The sequence below is a fragment of the Solanum dulcamara genome, chromosome 7 (genome assembly GCF_947179165.1).
Source record: "Solanum dulcamara chromosome 7, daSolDulc1.2, whole genome shotgun sequence".
Classification (NCBI taxonomy): domain Eukaryota; kingdom Viridiplantae; phylum Streptophyta; class Magnoliopsida; order Solanales; family Solanaceae; genus Solanum; species Solanum dulcamara.
In genome coordinates this window covers 9,314,299-9,330,688 of record NC_077243.1, presented here as the reverse complement: position 1 = coordinate 9,330,688, position 16,390 = coordinate 9,314,299, and the positions used below count along the sequence as shown (strand labels likewise).

Genomic DNA, 16,390 nt, shown 5'->3' with positions numbered 1-16,390 from the left:
GATATCACCCCCTCTACTATATCTAAGGCTGGACATCTAGAGCGTGGACAATATATGATAGAGGCTTAGCATCGGGTAAATAATGAATTGGAATGAGACTGACCCTAATATCATGATAAGAAATAGATATTAGGTCTAACTCAGCCCCTCGTTCTCTTTTTCTCTCTCAGCACCGCGTCGTCGTTGTTCTCTCCTCTTCATCAATGCCTTAGAAGGACTAGTATACTGCGATGTGTGATTTGATTGAAATTCTGATTTTACAGACTCGGAAGGAGAAACTATCATCCCAGTCAATCCAATTGGGATGCCCTGGACCTGACATGTTACTTGGAAAGAGTAACATGAAGCTCAGAATTGGGGTGTAGTCAATACTCCCAAATAAAAAGGGAATTGATCTATGGTCGATTTCGTAACAAACGCAGGACTTCAATTCAATGTTGCAATGGCAGATATGAACCAGCACCTAACTGTCTTTCGGAAGGTAGCTAACCGCTACCCTTGAGCTCAAATCTATCCCAAAATTGTAATATTATTATTTTCCCGAAGATGTAGGACTTCAACATAAATCCTAAAACCAACGCTCCCTTAAGGATTCCTATTTAATCAACAACAACAACATATCCAGCGAAATCCCACAAATGGGGTCTGGAGAGGGTAGAGTATACGCAAACCTTACTACTATCTCATGGAGATAGAGAGGTTGTTTCCGAAAGACCCTCGGCTCAAAAGTATCTGTCCTAAGAAGGAGAGAACAACAATATATATATATCATATCGGCTAAAATAAGAAGCGTTGCAAATTCTACAATACAAGAACAAAACCAATAGCAAAAAAAGTGATAGTCAGAGGGCAGTAACAACACAACTAAACTGGCACGCCTAGACCCCTAAGACCAACCCTAAACCGTCTCAGTCTCGCTTCTCTCATCTTGTCTGCCATAGAGGCCACTCTCACCTTCTCCCGAATAACCTCGTTCCTAATTTTATCACTACTAGTATGTTTATACATCCATCTCAACATCCTCATCTCCGCAACATGCATCTTCTGAACATGAGAGTTCTTGACTGGCCAGCACTACACACCATATAAACAATGATGGCCTAACCACCATTTTTTAGAACTTACCTTTAAGTTTAGGTGGTACCTTCTTATCACATGACTCCAAAGGCAAGCCTCCATTTCGTCCATGCTGCCCTAATACGATGCGTGACTTCATCGTCAATGTCTCCACTACTCTGGATGACGGATCCAAGATATTTAAAGCTTTCTTTCTTGGGGATAGGTTGAGTGGCAAGCCTCACTTCCATGCCCTCTTCATCTATCGCAATACTGAATTTGAACCCTTTGGACTCCAGAATTTGTCTTCAAACCTCCAACCTATCATTAACTCTGTTCAGAATCTCATCAATCAAAATTATGTCATCCGCAAATAACATACACCATGGAACCTCCTCCTAAATAGACCGTGTCCGCTCATCCATCACCAAGGTAAAAAGAAAAGGACTCAGCACAGATCCCAGATCCCTGGTGTAGTCCCATCTCAAAAAGAAAGTGCTCTGAGTCACCTCCCATAGTGATGATGATAATAATTAAAAAAACTAGTAGAAGTTCTTTATTTCTCGACTTACATAAGGATATCAAATATGAATGTAGTTTATGACTTTCCCCTGTGATAGTCATTGGGATGTAGTTGTTTGTATTTTGCAATATATAAAGTCAGCTCTAGGTAAAGGATTATTCTTCGAGAATCGAGGCCATGAGCTGATCATTGGATATACTGACACTAATTGGGAAGTATCACCCTTTGATAGACATTCTACATTTGGATATTATATTTTAGTAGGAGGTAATTTAGTGTTCTAGAAGAGTAAGGAACAAAGTGTGTCTGCTTGATCTAGTGCAGTTTCAGAATATCAAGCAATGTTTCTAACAACGTGTGAGCTAGTTTGGATTAAATAGTTGCTGAGAGAAATAAAGTTTGTAGAAATCAATCTGATGGAACTTGTGTATGATGACCAAGTGGCCCTTCTATCGCATCAAATCTGATATTTTATGAAAAGACTAAGCACATTGAGATTGACTGTTACTTTGTTAGAGAAAAGATTCTCTCAGGAGATATTGTTGTAAAATTTGTGAAGTTGAGTGATCAACTTATAGATATCTTTCACCAAGTCCCTCATGAGTCCTCCTCTTAGTTACATATATAACAATCTTTGTATATGTAACTTGTATGCATCAATTTGAGGGGGAGTGTTATAATAGGAATAAGAATAGAAATAGTATATAGAAACCTACTTGGATATGGATGTAATGTAGTATCTACAAATAGGGCTTGGTGTAATAATGTAGATTTAATAATAATTTTTCTCCTTTATTTCTCACAAATATTACCAAGGCCAACTTGTCCATATACAAGAGGTATACCCAAAAAAAAGAGAAACCTATAAAATATTGTTCTCTCCAAAAGACACCTAATCCTCTATACAAATAGGAACTACATGGGTGCTCAAAAATGAAATAAGGGATCAGAGACTACTTCTCAATTGAGCAAAGCTCATCTCCACCCTTTCAAAAGCTCTCATAGTTTTCTCCTTCCAAATGACCCATATCAAAGCGAGAGGAGTAATATCCCAAGCTTTGTGTCGTCTTCTCCTAGTTCCACTCTTCTAGCTGAACATCAACTCCTTCACGGATCTTGACATTACCTAAGAAACACCAAACCATCTAAAGACATTTTCTCATAACCTCATAGCTAATTTGCAATGCAACAGAATATGGTCCACATCCTCACTGGCTTCCTTACAAAAGAAACACCAGCTCATGCATACAACCTTCCGTTTCCTTCTATCACATAACACTCTCGGTAGTACTTTTCCATTTCAACCATCCTATTTTGATCCTTTGTGTAATATTGTCTTGAACTTTGAGCATACATAGGTAAATTGTTTGCATCTAGGCATTGCAATCCCATCAAATATCACCTCACCCTTATTCTTCTTAAATTGGCTAAACTTGTAGTACATGTATTCAGTCTTTACTTCTACTTATCCTGAGTTTCTTACTCATTAGAGTGCTTCCCTACCATTCAAGCTTTTGGTTGAAACTTGACACCCTTGTTGGTTTTGTCAACTAGTGCAATATTAAAAATTTGACATTGAATCATTCTATATATAAAGCGTGCAGATAGTCTTAATTATTCTTTTCCATGTAAGATTGAATTTTTCTGATACCTATTTTGCCTCTGATGGCATCAGTATAAGAAGTATTTTGCATGTATAATATTTGTGATGCTTATCATTGATCTGGTCAATAATGTACTGAATACTGCGTACCTTTTTACTTGAAATTGGTCAATGAAGTTAACATGTCTAGATATGGACTGGAAGCGCACTTTAAAGCAAGCACAGTTACATATGAATTTGCTGGAGCCATTTGTGGCATTTAGAAGAGTTTTGCTTCAGATTTTAAATTGCCAGAATTATACCGTACAACATCTGCTTGAATCTGCAGCTACTCTCCGCAAGGTGATTCTACTATAATTGGTACTTCAAGTAGAAACGATCTCTATATTCTTTCCTAAATATATTCCTTGTGATGTACAGGTGTCTAGGTTTTCACAGGCTGCTTCAGCTTTGCATGAATTCAAGTTTCTTTGTGCAGAAATAGGAGAACATTCCAACCTTTACTGGCTTGGACGGGTATGGACACGTTCTTTTACTAAATTAATGTTTGATGCAATGGTACAGTTGTCCAATTTGATTACTCTGTGTGCTGTTGTATCTATGTAGCTTGGGAGTGTATTGTTGAGTCCCACATCGGTGTGAGGTGTAATATGATCTCTTTATATTTTTATGGGCAATTTTCACTACATGAGCTCGCTTTTGGGTTGAGATATGCCCAAGGTCCATTTCCTTATCAGGGTATCATAGTCAAATTCATCCCAATTCTTGGTTTACCCGATGTTAGGCCCCTATATTATATTTTCAACACTAGTCCTGGTCAGGGGGGTGGGGGTGGGGTAATTGAATACCACATCTGTGTGAGAGGTGTAATATGGTCCTGGACAATCCTCAGTACATAAGGTACCTTTTGGGGTTGATTTATGTCCATTATCTTATCAGTTATGCACATTGTTTATTATTTTATTTCATGAACGTTTGCAAGTCGGCAATGCAAGTCAGGAAATCATAAGCTAAAACAATATCCACTTTCTAAGAATTTGAGAATGATTTAACAAAGAATAACAAATGAGACTTTTAATTTGTTTGGATTGACTTATTTTTAAGCAGCTTATAAGTTGAAAATTGCTTATAAGTTAAAAAAAAATTAGGTGCAAGCCAATTTTTTTTTTGACTTTTAAGTTGTTTTCAACTTATAAACTGCTTAAAATAAGTTCATCCAAATAAACCCAACTATTTATTGGGGCTTATTTTAAGCACAAACGGCCTTTTTAGAAGATGTTTTGGCTTGAATAGCTAGCTTCTTGATATTTGATGAGTTAAGTGGGAAAATGGCGTATAATTTCTGTGTAGTCCATGTTATGATGGGTCTCAAGTAGTTCTTTTTGCTCAGGTTTACTTTATAGATCTTCAAATATTTATTTCTCTGCAAGTTTTTACCCTTCATTCACTTCAAAATTTGATGGCTAAACTCTGCTTACTGGTTCACACTTTCCATTATTCTCTCACTACTACGGTTCTTTTCATGTGGTGCAGCTTGAAGAAGCTAAGCTTCTGCGTGCTCAAGGCCAACATCAGATGGCAATCAATCTTGCAAAGTATATTTCAGAAAACTACCAGATGAACGAAAACACATCTGATGTTTTCCGGTTAATTGGGAAGTGGCTGGCTGAAACACGAACAAGCAAGTCAGTAGTATTCCAACACTGGAACTAAGTTTCCATAGAAGTTCGATGCTTTTCATCTGCTCAAGTGTGATATGTTTTGACTTCTTATCTAAATCCGTCTCCCCTCTTGTCCTAATCTCTGCAGCTTATTGCACTTATGTTTCCCTTTAAGACCAGTATGTTACATTTTTATTGTTTCTTTCGCCAAGTTCCTTGGATGTCCCGGCCAATTGACTAGTTAATTTAGGGATTTATTTCTGTCCAGCCATATTCAATTTCTTCTGATAAATTTGTTCTTACTTTACAGTTACCCATTTCGTTATAGCCTAGTACATCACCCTATCCCAAATAGAAACATCTATAATCAGGGCTCCAAAGGAACACTGGACCTAATAGAAGTAGCTTTAGAAAATAGTTACAGACAATAGATTTAAAGGGTTGCATTTCACCTTCTGTACAAAGAAAACAATCGCCATGTTCTGATTCTATAGAATGACTGTGCAGCTCAAGAACTATACTAGAGAAATACTTGAAGCATGCAGTCGCTCTTGCTGAGAATTGCACGGCAAGAGGAATGGTTTCCACCACAAAACGAAGTCAAATGCATTTCCATCTTGCACACTATGCAGATGCTCTTTTTCGTAGTTATGAAGAAAGACTTAATTCCAGTGAATGGCAGGCAGCAATGCGCTTAAGAAAGCACAAGGTATGCCACCCTTATCCCTTTTAATAGAACTATAATAAACCAAAGAGTAATTGGAAGTCATGAAACAATGGTGACAAATTAATAATCCCATGGTTACTCATGTAATTTTTTATTTCCAGACAAAGGAGCTGGAGGCATTGGTTAAACGATTTAGAAGTTCAACAAAGGTATGCTTTAATGATGGCCATACTTTCTTCTTGGTGTTATAGAGATGGGATTGATTTTGTACCTACTTGTGATACTCTAATACTAGGGAGAAAAGACTGACTGTTCCGCAAAAATACAAGAGTTGCAGAAGCAGCTAGCAATGGACAAAGAAGAGGCTGAAAAGTTGCAGGTGACATGATACCTACTCTCTTTAGCGTGTCAGCACTGCTTCATGGAAAGCCCTTGTATCTTTTTTTTAATTTTGTTTTTAAGGTGATCTCTACTATATTCCAAATGGTTTTTCTTGTTGGATCACGTGAAACATTGCAGCTTTCAATGTCTTTAGTCTTAATTTCCATTGCTAACTGTAACAATTTGAATTTACTTATAGAGCTAAGGTACATAAGAACTTTATAAATGATCTTGTTGGTTATATCGGCGGGAAATTACTATTAAAATATTATCTTTTTATTCTCTTTCAAATGAAGTACTTTGAAAAGACGATTCAAGTTAAAGTAGTTTTTATAATTCTCCTTAAATTTTGTTATATTAATAAACCTTTGCCCCAATCTTCACTGTATTTAAAAGTTATTAACTGTTCCTTATCCTCTTTTAAGGTTCCGGAGGAGTAATTTTAGCACTAGCAGTTATTTCCTGTAAAAAATGTTGCGCATTAGCTGAAACTGATTATGTGTGTTAAGTTTCATAATTTGCTTTCTTTTCTTATCTTGACTGTTCAGGAAGACAGGGACAACTTTCTAAGCACCGCGCTTGATGAATATAAACGCTGTTTAGTCATTGGAGATAAATATGATGTCAGGGTGGTATGTATTGCTTGTTGCTTTCTTTTTTTATGGTTTTTTTCTGCTGAGACAAAGTTACCTGGATCTTTTTTTGGTGGGCCGGGGGAGGAGTAGAGATGCAGTCATTTGATTCTAAACCAGCTGCAACAATGATTATAGATGAGTAGAATGACTAATTTTTTAAGTATTTAGTTAGTCAATAGTTATTCGAATGTAGGAAAATAGAAATGTTCAAAGTTTCTTTTGGCAAATCAATGCTGTATGGCGTATGTGGTCACTAGAAATTTCATTAAGCTGTCTATGGCTTTTTCTAGATCTTTAGAGTTAACCATCTGTTTTCAGGTATTCCGACTTACTTCGCTGTGGTTTAGTCTCTCAATTAAACCAATTGTCGTGGATAGCATGAGCAGCACAATAAGTGAGGTATACTCCAATCACTGTTATGAGTCAATGCCGTAAACTTTACAATGCTGTATATTCCAAAATATTTTTGTTTTGTGTTTGTGTATTTTATATTAGCTCTAGACTGAAGATTATTTGGAATACAATTTATCATATACTTTCAGGTTCAGTCTTACAAGTTTATACCACTAGTATATCAAATTGCTTCCAGGATGGGAAGCACAAAAGACGGTCAGGGAGCTCAAAACTTCCAGGTATAGCTTGCGACTTTCAGTACTTGTGATCTTCGCTCTTTCACTTTTTGATTTATTATGTCTGTTGGTTTAGATGATACTTGTTTCCTCTTTTCTTTTCTAGAAACAGTTTCTAGATGACTGAATATGGTTTTTGTGTGTTGTGCAGTTTGCTTTGGTTTCTCTCATTAAAAAACTGACCATTGACCATCCATATCATACAATATTTCAGGTAATTAGGCAGGATAGAGATTTTTATATGTGAAACTGAAGGTTCCTTATTGTTTCATCTTCGCTTTCTGCTAATTTTACTAGCATTTCACACCAGAAGGATCTTTAAAATTGTAGACATCCTAACTCGAAAGATTCCCCTTTCTAGTAGCTCATAACTATGTTTGTCAAAATACTACGTCTGTATCTTATTTTCGTGTTGATTGTGTCAGCTTCTAGCTTTGGCAAATGGTGATAGAATCAAAGACAAACAACGTAGCAGAAGTTCTTTTGTGGTTGACATGGATAAAAAAGTTGCTGCAGAAAATCTGCTGAGGGAGTTATCTTCGTATCATGAAGCTGTCATCAGACAGGTACTGACTCATCAACATTCTGGTTAAATTTTGATTTTACTTCAGTAAGTTTTCTTTTGTGTATGTTTATATTGTGTGCTCCATAAAGTGGTTATCTCTTTGGTAAACAGATGAAACAAATGGTTGAGATCTACATTAAACTAGCTGAACTAGAAACAAAGAGGGAGGTAAGCAGCTGTCCTCATGTTCTTTTTATTTTAATATTTATCTGCTTTGTTCCATTCTTCTCTTTTCTTTTCTCTATCCTTCTCATTGGATGGGCGTAGCTGCAAGGATTTGTATGATAGTAACTTATATTGTAATTGACAATCCTGTTGGTATTGTCTTTTCTTCTACAGGTTGTTGTTTTACTGTTAGTAGAACTGCACCATTTTTTGCTATTTCGCAACTAACAACTAGAATTTATGAGCAGGATACTAACAAAAAGGTTAATCTTCCGAGGGAAATTCGCAGCATCCGAGAGCTTGAACTTGTAAGTTCAATATTTGTTTATTTCAAACTGTAATTGAAGTCTATATTACTGTTCTTGGCGTCCACTATCTGTGACTGCACAATGAATGTAAAGCAATGTCTTAGATGATAATTGTCCTAGGCTTTTCTTTTAAAGGTGCATCAGCCTATCCAGTTGGTAATCCTGGTTATCAGCCTGGCAGTCATTGTAACTAGACCATCTGTTATCTTTGCATGGTATTTAGGAAGTTGAAATCTTTACCATATTTGTCACTGCACACACATCATTTGTAGAAAGTTGATCCAAGGAATAATTCATTTTCAGATTGTATCACATGGACCTTCTACCTTCCTGCTTCATTCTCTTCCATTCCAAAAATAGATATTAAGATTATGCATGTGTTCAGTTTTATCTCTTCTTTTTTTTGAACATGATTCCATTGAATGAAGACCTTTGAGATTTGTTGCTTCATTTATATTAGTGAAGCTCATGGACGAAGCTAGGGAAATTCAACACGTGTGTTGGTTTCAGGCTTTACTTGGTGCAACTGACTTCTTCATGTAGGCTCGCTTGATGCTTTTATTTGCTAAAAAGTGAGGGATTGGAATATAAGAACAAATTTTATCTCTTTAGGGTGGGGGTGGGACGTGTCGTGCTGTATTGTCAAAGGCTCATTTGAGGTACACTTAAGTTCTGAAGCTCAAGTAGGTGCTTTGCGTCATTTAAGTTGCTCTTCACTTTAGGCAAGCATTAAGGTGTGCACCTCAATGCCCTTAAGTTCTATCTTGAATTGAGTGATATCAAACAATAAATACGGTCAGCAAGAAGATATATTAATTGTTAGGAAATCATTATGAATGAAGTTACTGTTTTCTAATATATATATATAATACAATTTTTCTTTGTTGCTCCTTTTTAACTAAAGACCACACTTTAATTGCGTTTAGAGACCCGATAGAATTTAACGCCTTTTGCCTTTAACAACACTTGTTGTGTTTGCTATAGAATCTTCTTAATTTAGTTTGCTCTTGTTGGAGGTCGACTGATACAGCTAACATTTGTTTGTATAATGTATTTTCAGGTTCCTGTGGTAACAGCCAATATACCAATTGACCCGAGTTGTCAATACACTGAAGGATCCTTTCCACACTTTAAAGGATTGGCAGATTCTGTCACGTAAGTGACAAGTATACATGCTACTCACTAGAAATTTTCTTTTAGTTTTCCTGATACTTAACTGTTGTGTTTCAGAGTGCAATGAATGGTTTAAGTGCTCCAGATGTAGTTTAATACAACAGATGTTCAGATACAGTTGTCATAGGTTTCCAGTGTTCTAACTATTGTGCTTTGCAGTGTGATGAATGGTATAAATGCTCCAAAAGTTGTTGAATGTTTCGGCTCCGATGGACAAAAATACCGACAACTTGCTAAATCTGGCAATGATGACCTGAGACAAGATGCTGTACGTGTTTAAACTAATTTTTCTTACATTCGCTAAATTTAGACAAACGGAGATTTAGCACAAAAATGCATGACATTTGCTTATTTCTTTTCTTTACATCTCTGTGAGAATTATGGAAGAGTGGGGGGAGTGTCAGATACCGCATAGTTATTTCTTTTCTTTACATCTCTGTGAAAATTATGGAAGAGTGAGGGGAGAGTCAGATACCACATAGTTATTTCTTTTCTTTACATGTCTGTCAAATTTGGAAGCATGGACCAGTGAATGCTTAAGGCTTATAAATATTTTTGCTGGTTAGTGTGGAAACATTAATTCCCTTGTCATCAGTGATTTCCGGTCCTTTCCCTGATTTCTTGATGTAGTATCACCTTGTTGGATTTCAGCCATCAGTAAGAGCCTTACAGGTGCTGGCGAAATCTATTAGTTGGCCTCTTGTTTATTTCATTTCTATGGAAACCTTTCCTTTCGGCTCATAATTTGTGCTGTACGCATTGCTCAATAAATGTTATGTCTGGATTGCAAATTCCCTGCTATTGTTTTTCTTTTTCTGTGAGTATTGATGTACGTTTTGAACTTAATACACAGGTGATGGAGCAGTTCTTTGGCTTAGTCAATACTTTCTTACAGAACCATCGGGACACTTGGAAAAGAAGGCTGAGAATTCGCACTTACAAGGTAACATCTTAAAAGGGTAAAAGCACCTTTTGTTAGAATGTAAATTATAACGGGAAGCAAAATTCCTCGACTTAAGTTCCTTTGAAGGGGTGCTGGCCAAAGTATTTAACTCTTCTGTCGAATTTCTTAAAATCTCCATGCTCTAATTACACTTGTTTTACTTAATTGTAATTTTTAAGTATATTTACTATTCTCTATTGCTCAATATGACTATTAACTTTGTCACCTTAAATGTTATTGAGTAGATTGTTTAAGTCTATCTTGCCTAGGAGTTGTATAAATATTGATTGAAGATCTTATGATACTTTGTCAATCATATGCTTGCTACTGCATTCCACATGGTTCGGCAGATATGAATTGTTATATGACCTTGTACAAATTTCCCAGATATAACAATCAAATTAGTTCATTAAGCCGCGTTTCCTTGCATTAACACTTGAACGCATAATACTTCCTCTGGTCACTCATTTTAGATGTATCCATCGTGTTTGTGAGATAGGTTGTACCTTTTACTCCCAGTGCGGGTGTTTTGGAATGGGTGAATGGCACTCTTCCACTCGGTGAATATCTTATAGGCAGGTCAGTAGAACTAGCTTTTGCATTGTTGTTTACCTGTATATTTCATGGATTGAGTTTCTTATTGAACCTTTTATATTCAAAAATCAGCAGTAGAGATGGAGGTGCCCATGGACGCTATGGAGCAGAAGACTGGACATATATGAAATGCCGGCAACACATGACTGTGGTAAGTGCTACATTATCTTCTATGTTGGTTACTACTAAACGTTTTGACAAGTTTCTCCTCTTGCTACTATAGGCATGGGTAAGGATTTTCATTGACGAACTCTTTTAGTAGACTCCATAAGCTTGTACCAAAAGGTGGAATGCGATAGGAGAAAAGTTGTATAAATCAGCATGATTGAGAGACAAGAATGATAAAAACATAGATCAAGTTTAGTGTCTTAAGGACGATTCCCAACAATTTTGGTAGTAGATAGAGATCCATAGGTATAGAGAGGTTATTCAATCAAATTGCCCTACTCAAATCAAGAGGACAACTTACATATTTCCTTACAACCACGCAGGATAGAAAATGTACTTTTAACTGTGGGTTTAACAATAGAGATCTGCTTCGAGCATGTACTTGTTTTGTCTAGTTATGTATGGGGTTATTCAATATCATACAAAGTGGGTTTCTATGGTGTATACTACTCCAGATGATATTTTGTTAATTGATGGAACTGTCGAGAAAATAAACTGAAGAAAAGCACTCTTGAGAGTAAGGGCTTTAGGACAAGTAAAAGTAAGACGGATTATATGTACTGCAGATTCAGCTAGCATAAGAAAATTGAAGTTGAGGTGAGATTAGTTGATTCAAATATTTAGGCTCTGTCTTTTAAGAAAATAATGATGAATGAACGTGATGTTTTATGGAAGTGTTGTGCAATAGGTGGATACTTATCCGTGTGAAGGCAAATTCTTATAAAACAATTGCAAGACCAGACATACTATATGAGAGTGAGTTCTACATTAACCACCAAATGTACTGATTCATAGATATTTTTTTGATAAGGTAAATAATTTTGGTAACAAATGCATAAAAGGATGCTCTCTCTTATTCAATTGAATTCACCGGTAAACTAGCTTATGTAGCATGGTAGTCTTGCCAACTCAACCAAAGATGTAGTTGTGCATATAAGAGCATCCTCTTGATAAAATATGCTTGTGAGGAAAATTTGGATCCTCCGGTGGGGAGCTCCTCGTAGATAAGGTCTCTTTACCGAATATTCAGTATGCAGGCAGGAGTCTTGACTCTTGTATATGACTTGCTTTCAAGAATGTTCACTTTTCTGTGTAGGCAAGTGACAAGCGAAAGGCCTTCCAGGAAGTCTGTGTTAACTTCAGGTATTACTAACCCTCCAAGATCTTGAGCTCACGTTGTTTGAGCTATCTAATTTTATTTGCTGCAGGCCTGTTATGCATCACTTTTTCTTGGAGAGATTTTTTCATCCAGCTGACTGGTTTCAAAAGAGGCTTACTTATACCAGAAGTGTGGCCGCGAGTTCAATGGTGATTTAGCAACTTGTGAAATAGCACCCTCTCTTTAAATATTTCCTAGTAAACCAAAAAAAAAAAAGGTGTAATCATAAACATAACTGTTCACAATTATGAATGTTCATACTTTTTTTTACACTCAGGTTGGATACATTGTTGGGCTGGGAGATCGGCATTCCATGAATATCCTTGTAGATCAAGCCACTGCAGAAGTTGTTCACATAGATCTTGGGGTTGCATTTGAGCAGGGCCTTATGCTGAAAACTCCCGAAAGGGTTTGTTTATTTCCATCTGGAGTACTGTTCTGTTAGATTAGTTCTATTGAAGTTGGTCATATAAATATATTCATAAAGAAAAATTAATCAGATGTGTAAATATGAGTTAATGTCCATGTTGGATGGATTTGTTATATACGTGATATAGAGTATCTTAAGAACTTACGTGCAAGTCACTTTTCTTCATGCATTCCTAATCTTTTCTCTAATTCTCACATACCTTGTGTTATTTTTTTGTTTCTCTAAGATCATGTCACTGTTAAATTTCTTCAACCTGTATCTCAATTATCATCTATAATGATCTGTTGCAGGTACCCTTCAGGCTGAGTAGGGACATAATAGATGGCATGGGCATAACTGGGGTGGAAGGGGTTTTTAGAAGATGCTGTGAGGAAACCCTGTCTGTTATGAGGACAAACAAAGAAGCACTGCTAACCATTATCGAGGTACAGCATTTAAGATACCTATTCCTACCACATTAAGGGATCGTTTGGTAGAGTGTATTAGAAAAAATAATGCATGCATTAGCTTTGTGTATTATTAGTTCCCTTGTTTGGTACACTTCTGTAGCCTAAACATTAGTTATACACTCTATTATGTATTTAGGTGTGTATTGCTAATACCATGGATTTTCATGTATTAGTAATACAAAGGGTTTCAATGCATGCGTTCGATTGATTAATGAGATATTTCTAATTTTCCAAAGCTAAAGAGTGCAGTGTAGTCAAAGGCGCACTTAAGCCCCGAAGTGAGGCTCAAAACGTGTTGAGCGCTTCGCCTCTCTTTATGTGCGCTTCAGTGTCGTCAAGGTTCTAAGACAAACTTTTCCTTGCCAAAATTACAAATGCACTCTATCCAGCATTATTCTTATACACTCTGCAACGACCCCTGAGAGTTTTAAACTGTGCCTGTCAGTCTTACTTATGGACCTTCGCTGCAGGTCTTTATCCATGATCCTTTATACAAGTGGGCTTTATCCCCTCTAAAGGCTTTGCAACGTCAGAAGGTATGTCAATGATTTGGCTTTTATCCTATTTTGAAGTCCACTTGCAATTTTAGCATCACGTTCATTCGGAAAACAGAAAGTCAAAAGTTCATTTAAAAACACAAGGTAAAAGTGGTAAAACCATTTCATGGTGAAATGTCATTATCTGTGATTCCTAAATGAATGGGATTTCATCAACGGATATCGATAATTTGGCACGGCGCACTTGCAATGAATAAATGTCTAAATGTCAGCTGCCTAGACAAGAGGAGAAGGGAAAAGAATATATGAGTGAAGAATATTCCGACTAACTCTCATGATTTCTGTAAGAAACACATTGGTACAAGAGAATTGGTTATTGTCTCCTTAAATTGTATTAGAGTTAGTCCCATCTCTACTCTTGGTTTACAAAAAGTTGGACCCCCATGTTACTATTTCTCTTATTTTCTTGCTTCTTGTGAGGATAAATATTATATTAATGCAGATCAAGATTTTGCTGTTACATTTGGCAAAGTGCATCTTGACTATATATTATCTTTTTTTAGCTAATATGTGTCGTTCAGCATACTGCTATTTTTCCGTTCTAAGCTTACCTATCATTTCTTTGATATGCTTGCACCTTCTGAGTTTTGAGGATAAATATTAAAAATTGATTCTGCTCATGAGAACTGTAGTGTCTACTGAATTTACTTTTTTGTCTTCGAATATTTTCTTATAATTTTGTGTTGTGCAAGACCTTTGACTTTAAAATAATTAGGTGCTATATTATATGTTTTTAGGAAAAATAGAAGGGGAGGGGAATTGTGACATTATCAGCTTGAGTGTTCTCTCACTTTGCCTGTCTACAGAATCTAAAATAAGAAAGAATCAGAATTTGTAGCATTAGAGCTTCCTAGCTGATATATACAAGTGTTAATTATGTATTTGCAGATATGCTAAACATTGGTTGTTAGTTATTACATATGAAAATGCACACTCTTGGCTAACTTATAGGAAAACTCTGATTCTGGTTTTTGTGTTATGACCTAGACTGCCATTCCACTTCCATTAACATGACATTTATAGGCATGCTATCCATAATGCATCATGCACTTGACTGTTTGTCTGAAGGTGCAACCACAAGATCAGTGATCTATGGGTTGTCTTGGAAATTACTGCTCGTGAGACACGATTCTGGTTTTTGTTTTATGACCTAGACTGTCATTCCACTTCCATTAACGTGACATTTATAGGCATGTTGCCCATATGCATTATGCACCTGACTGTTTGTCTGAAGGAGCAACCACAAGATCAGTGATCTATGGATTGTCTTGGACATTACAGCTGGTGAGACCAGTGTTGTCAAAGGTGCGCTTTTAGCGCGCTTAAGCCCTAAACGAGGTCAAAACGTGTTGAGCACTTTGCCTCGTTTTATTTGCGCTTCAGTGTAGTCAGCAAGGTTCTAAGGCAAACTTTTCCTTGCCAATGAGCCTCTTCTAAATAAGTGACACTAAACAATTGATATTTCACTTTATCATAATTTTTTTTAATTTCCTTGGTCATATATTTGTCATTCATGTTTATAATCATTAGTCTTGCACTAAACATATATATTTGTATTTTTTTTGTCCCTTTGCGCCTTGTTTCATTAAAGCCCATGCTTTATTTGCGCTTTGCGCTTTGCGCTTACATCCCCAACAAACCTTAGAGTTTTTTTGCGCTTTTCGCCTTTTGATAACACTGGGTGAGACACGATATGCATTTTGGACCTGACTGTTGTATTTTCAAAAAGGTTATGCACTATCTAAGAAATCTTTCTGCTTGTGAAGTTCTATGAGATTGACAAAATCCAACTCTCTTTTTTTCTCTCGAATAAGTTGGCAAAAATCAACTTTCTTAAAGCCTAAATTTAACGTTACTCCTTGATAGCACTCCTAATTTGAAAATTTTAGTTTGGAACAGATTTGTCAGAGAGTATGTGGTGCGCAGAATTGTAAAACTAATTGAATGGTTAAGAGTATGAGCAAGTCATGATCTCATATGGCTCTGTCCCAAAGTACACTTAATAAAATCCAACTCCTACGTAGTAAGACAAGGATTCGCTTCTAGCTCAAAACTAGAAGAGTCTGTAGCCATGTCTCAGTTTACAAACTAAACTTAAAAGAGTGTATATATATATGAACTGCTTTATTATTTTTAGAAGGTATAATGAAGTTCATCTTCGTATTCACAAAGACTTATTGAACTTTTTTTCTGCTTGATAGGAAACTGACGATGATATGGAAACCAGTTTAGAAGGCTCTCAACAAGATGACTATGAGGGGAACAAGGATGCTGCTAGAGCCTTGATGCGTGTTAAACAAAAGTTAGATGGATATGAAGAAGGTGAAATGAGAAGCGTTCATGGGCAGGTAATTGTTAAATTGGAATAATGCATCAATTCACACACACTACACTAATAAACATTTCCTAGGTTTCTATCCTAACTAAAATTATTGATCTGATTATTGATTCCATCCCTGCTAGCCAGCGATATGTCCAATTGCTCTTTGTTTAATTAAAACTTGAGAGGATTGATCTTTACCTACTACACAAATAAGTACTCTACACTTGATGAATACTCTTCTCAGAAATTGTGCTTTCGGGGTCAGGCTACTCTAGTTACTTTCAGTGCTTTCTCTCGTCTGTCAGTATTGTTTCCAGAAACGAAGAAACACAATAGTAAGAATGAAAAGAATATGATACAAGAAAAAGTAGATAACTATGGTCCTAGCTATCAGCTAGAAT

At 36.3% G+C, this 16,390-nt stretch overlaps 1 protein-coding gene across 4 annotated transcripts in view; it reads left to right on the top strand.

Annotated features, from left to right (window-relative positions):
- LOC129895169 (serine/threonine-protein kinase ATM) overlaps positions 1-16,390 on the top strand; it is a 73,225-nt gene that overhangs the window by 55,573 nt on the left and 1,262 nt on the right. For 3 of the 4 annotated variants that reach the window (XM_055970839.1, XM_055970841.1, XM_055970842.1), the window contains 24 exons: positions 3,360-3,524; positions 3,603-3,698; positions 4,716-4,867; positions 5,351-5,552; positions 5,672-5,719; positions 5,806-5,889; positions 6,440-6,523; positions 6,845-6,925; positions 7,069-7,158; positions 7,307-7,369; positions 7,581-7,721; positions 7,832-7,888; positions 8,134-8,193; positions 9,254-9,348; positions 9,526-9,634; positions 10,220-10,309; positions 10,809-10,888; positions 10,976-11,054; positions 12,168-12,214; positions 12,280-12,379; positions 12,508-12,639; positions 12,951-13,085; positions 13,580-13,645; positions 15,868-16,014. In XM_055970839.1, the coding sequence (XP_055826814.1) occupies positions 3,360-3,524; positions 3,603-3,698; positions 4,716-4,867; positions 5,351-5,552; positions 5,672-5,719; positions 5,806-5,889; positions 6,440-6,523; positions 6,845-6,925; positions 7,069-7,158; positions 7,307-7,369; positions 7,581-7,721; positions 7,832-7,888; positions 8,134-8,193; positions 9,254-9,348; positions 9,526-9,634; positions 10,220-10,309; positions 10,809-10,888; positions 10,976-11,054; positions 12,168-12,214; positions 12,280-12,379; positions 12,508-12,639; positions 12,951-13,085; positions 13,580-13,645; positions 15,868-16,014 (2,403 nt within the window). The remainder of the gene's footprint in view (positions 1-3,359; positions 3,525-3,602; positions 3,699-4,715; positions 4,868-5,350; positions 5,553-5,671; positions 5,720-5,805; positions 5,890-6,439; positions 6,524-6,844; positions 6,926-7,068; positions 7,159-7,306; positions 7,370-7,580; positions 7,722-7,831; positions 7,889-8,133; positions 8,194-9,253; positions 9,349-9,525; positions 9,635-10,219; positions 10,310-10,808; positions 10,889-10,975; positions 11,055-12,167; positions 12,215-12,279; positions 12,380-12,507; positions 12,640-12,950; positions 13,086-13,579; positions 13,646-15,867; positions 16,015-16,390) is intronic. The other variant, XM_055970840.1, reaches the window with a different exon arrangement.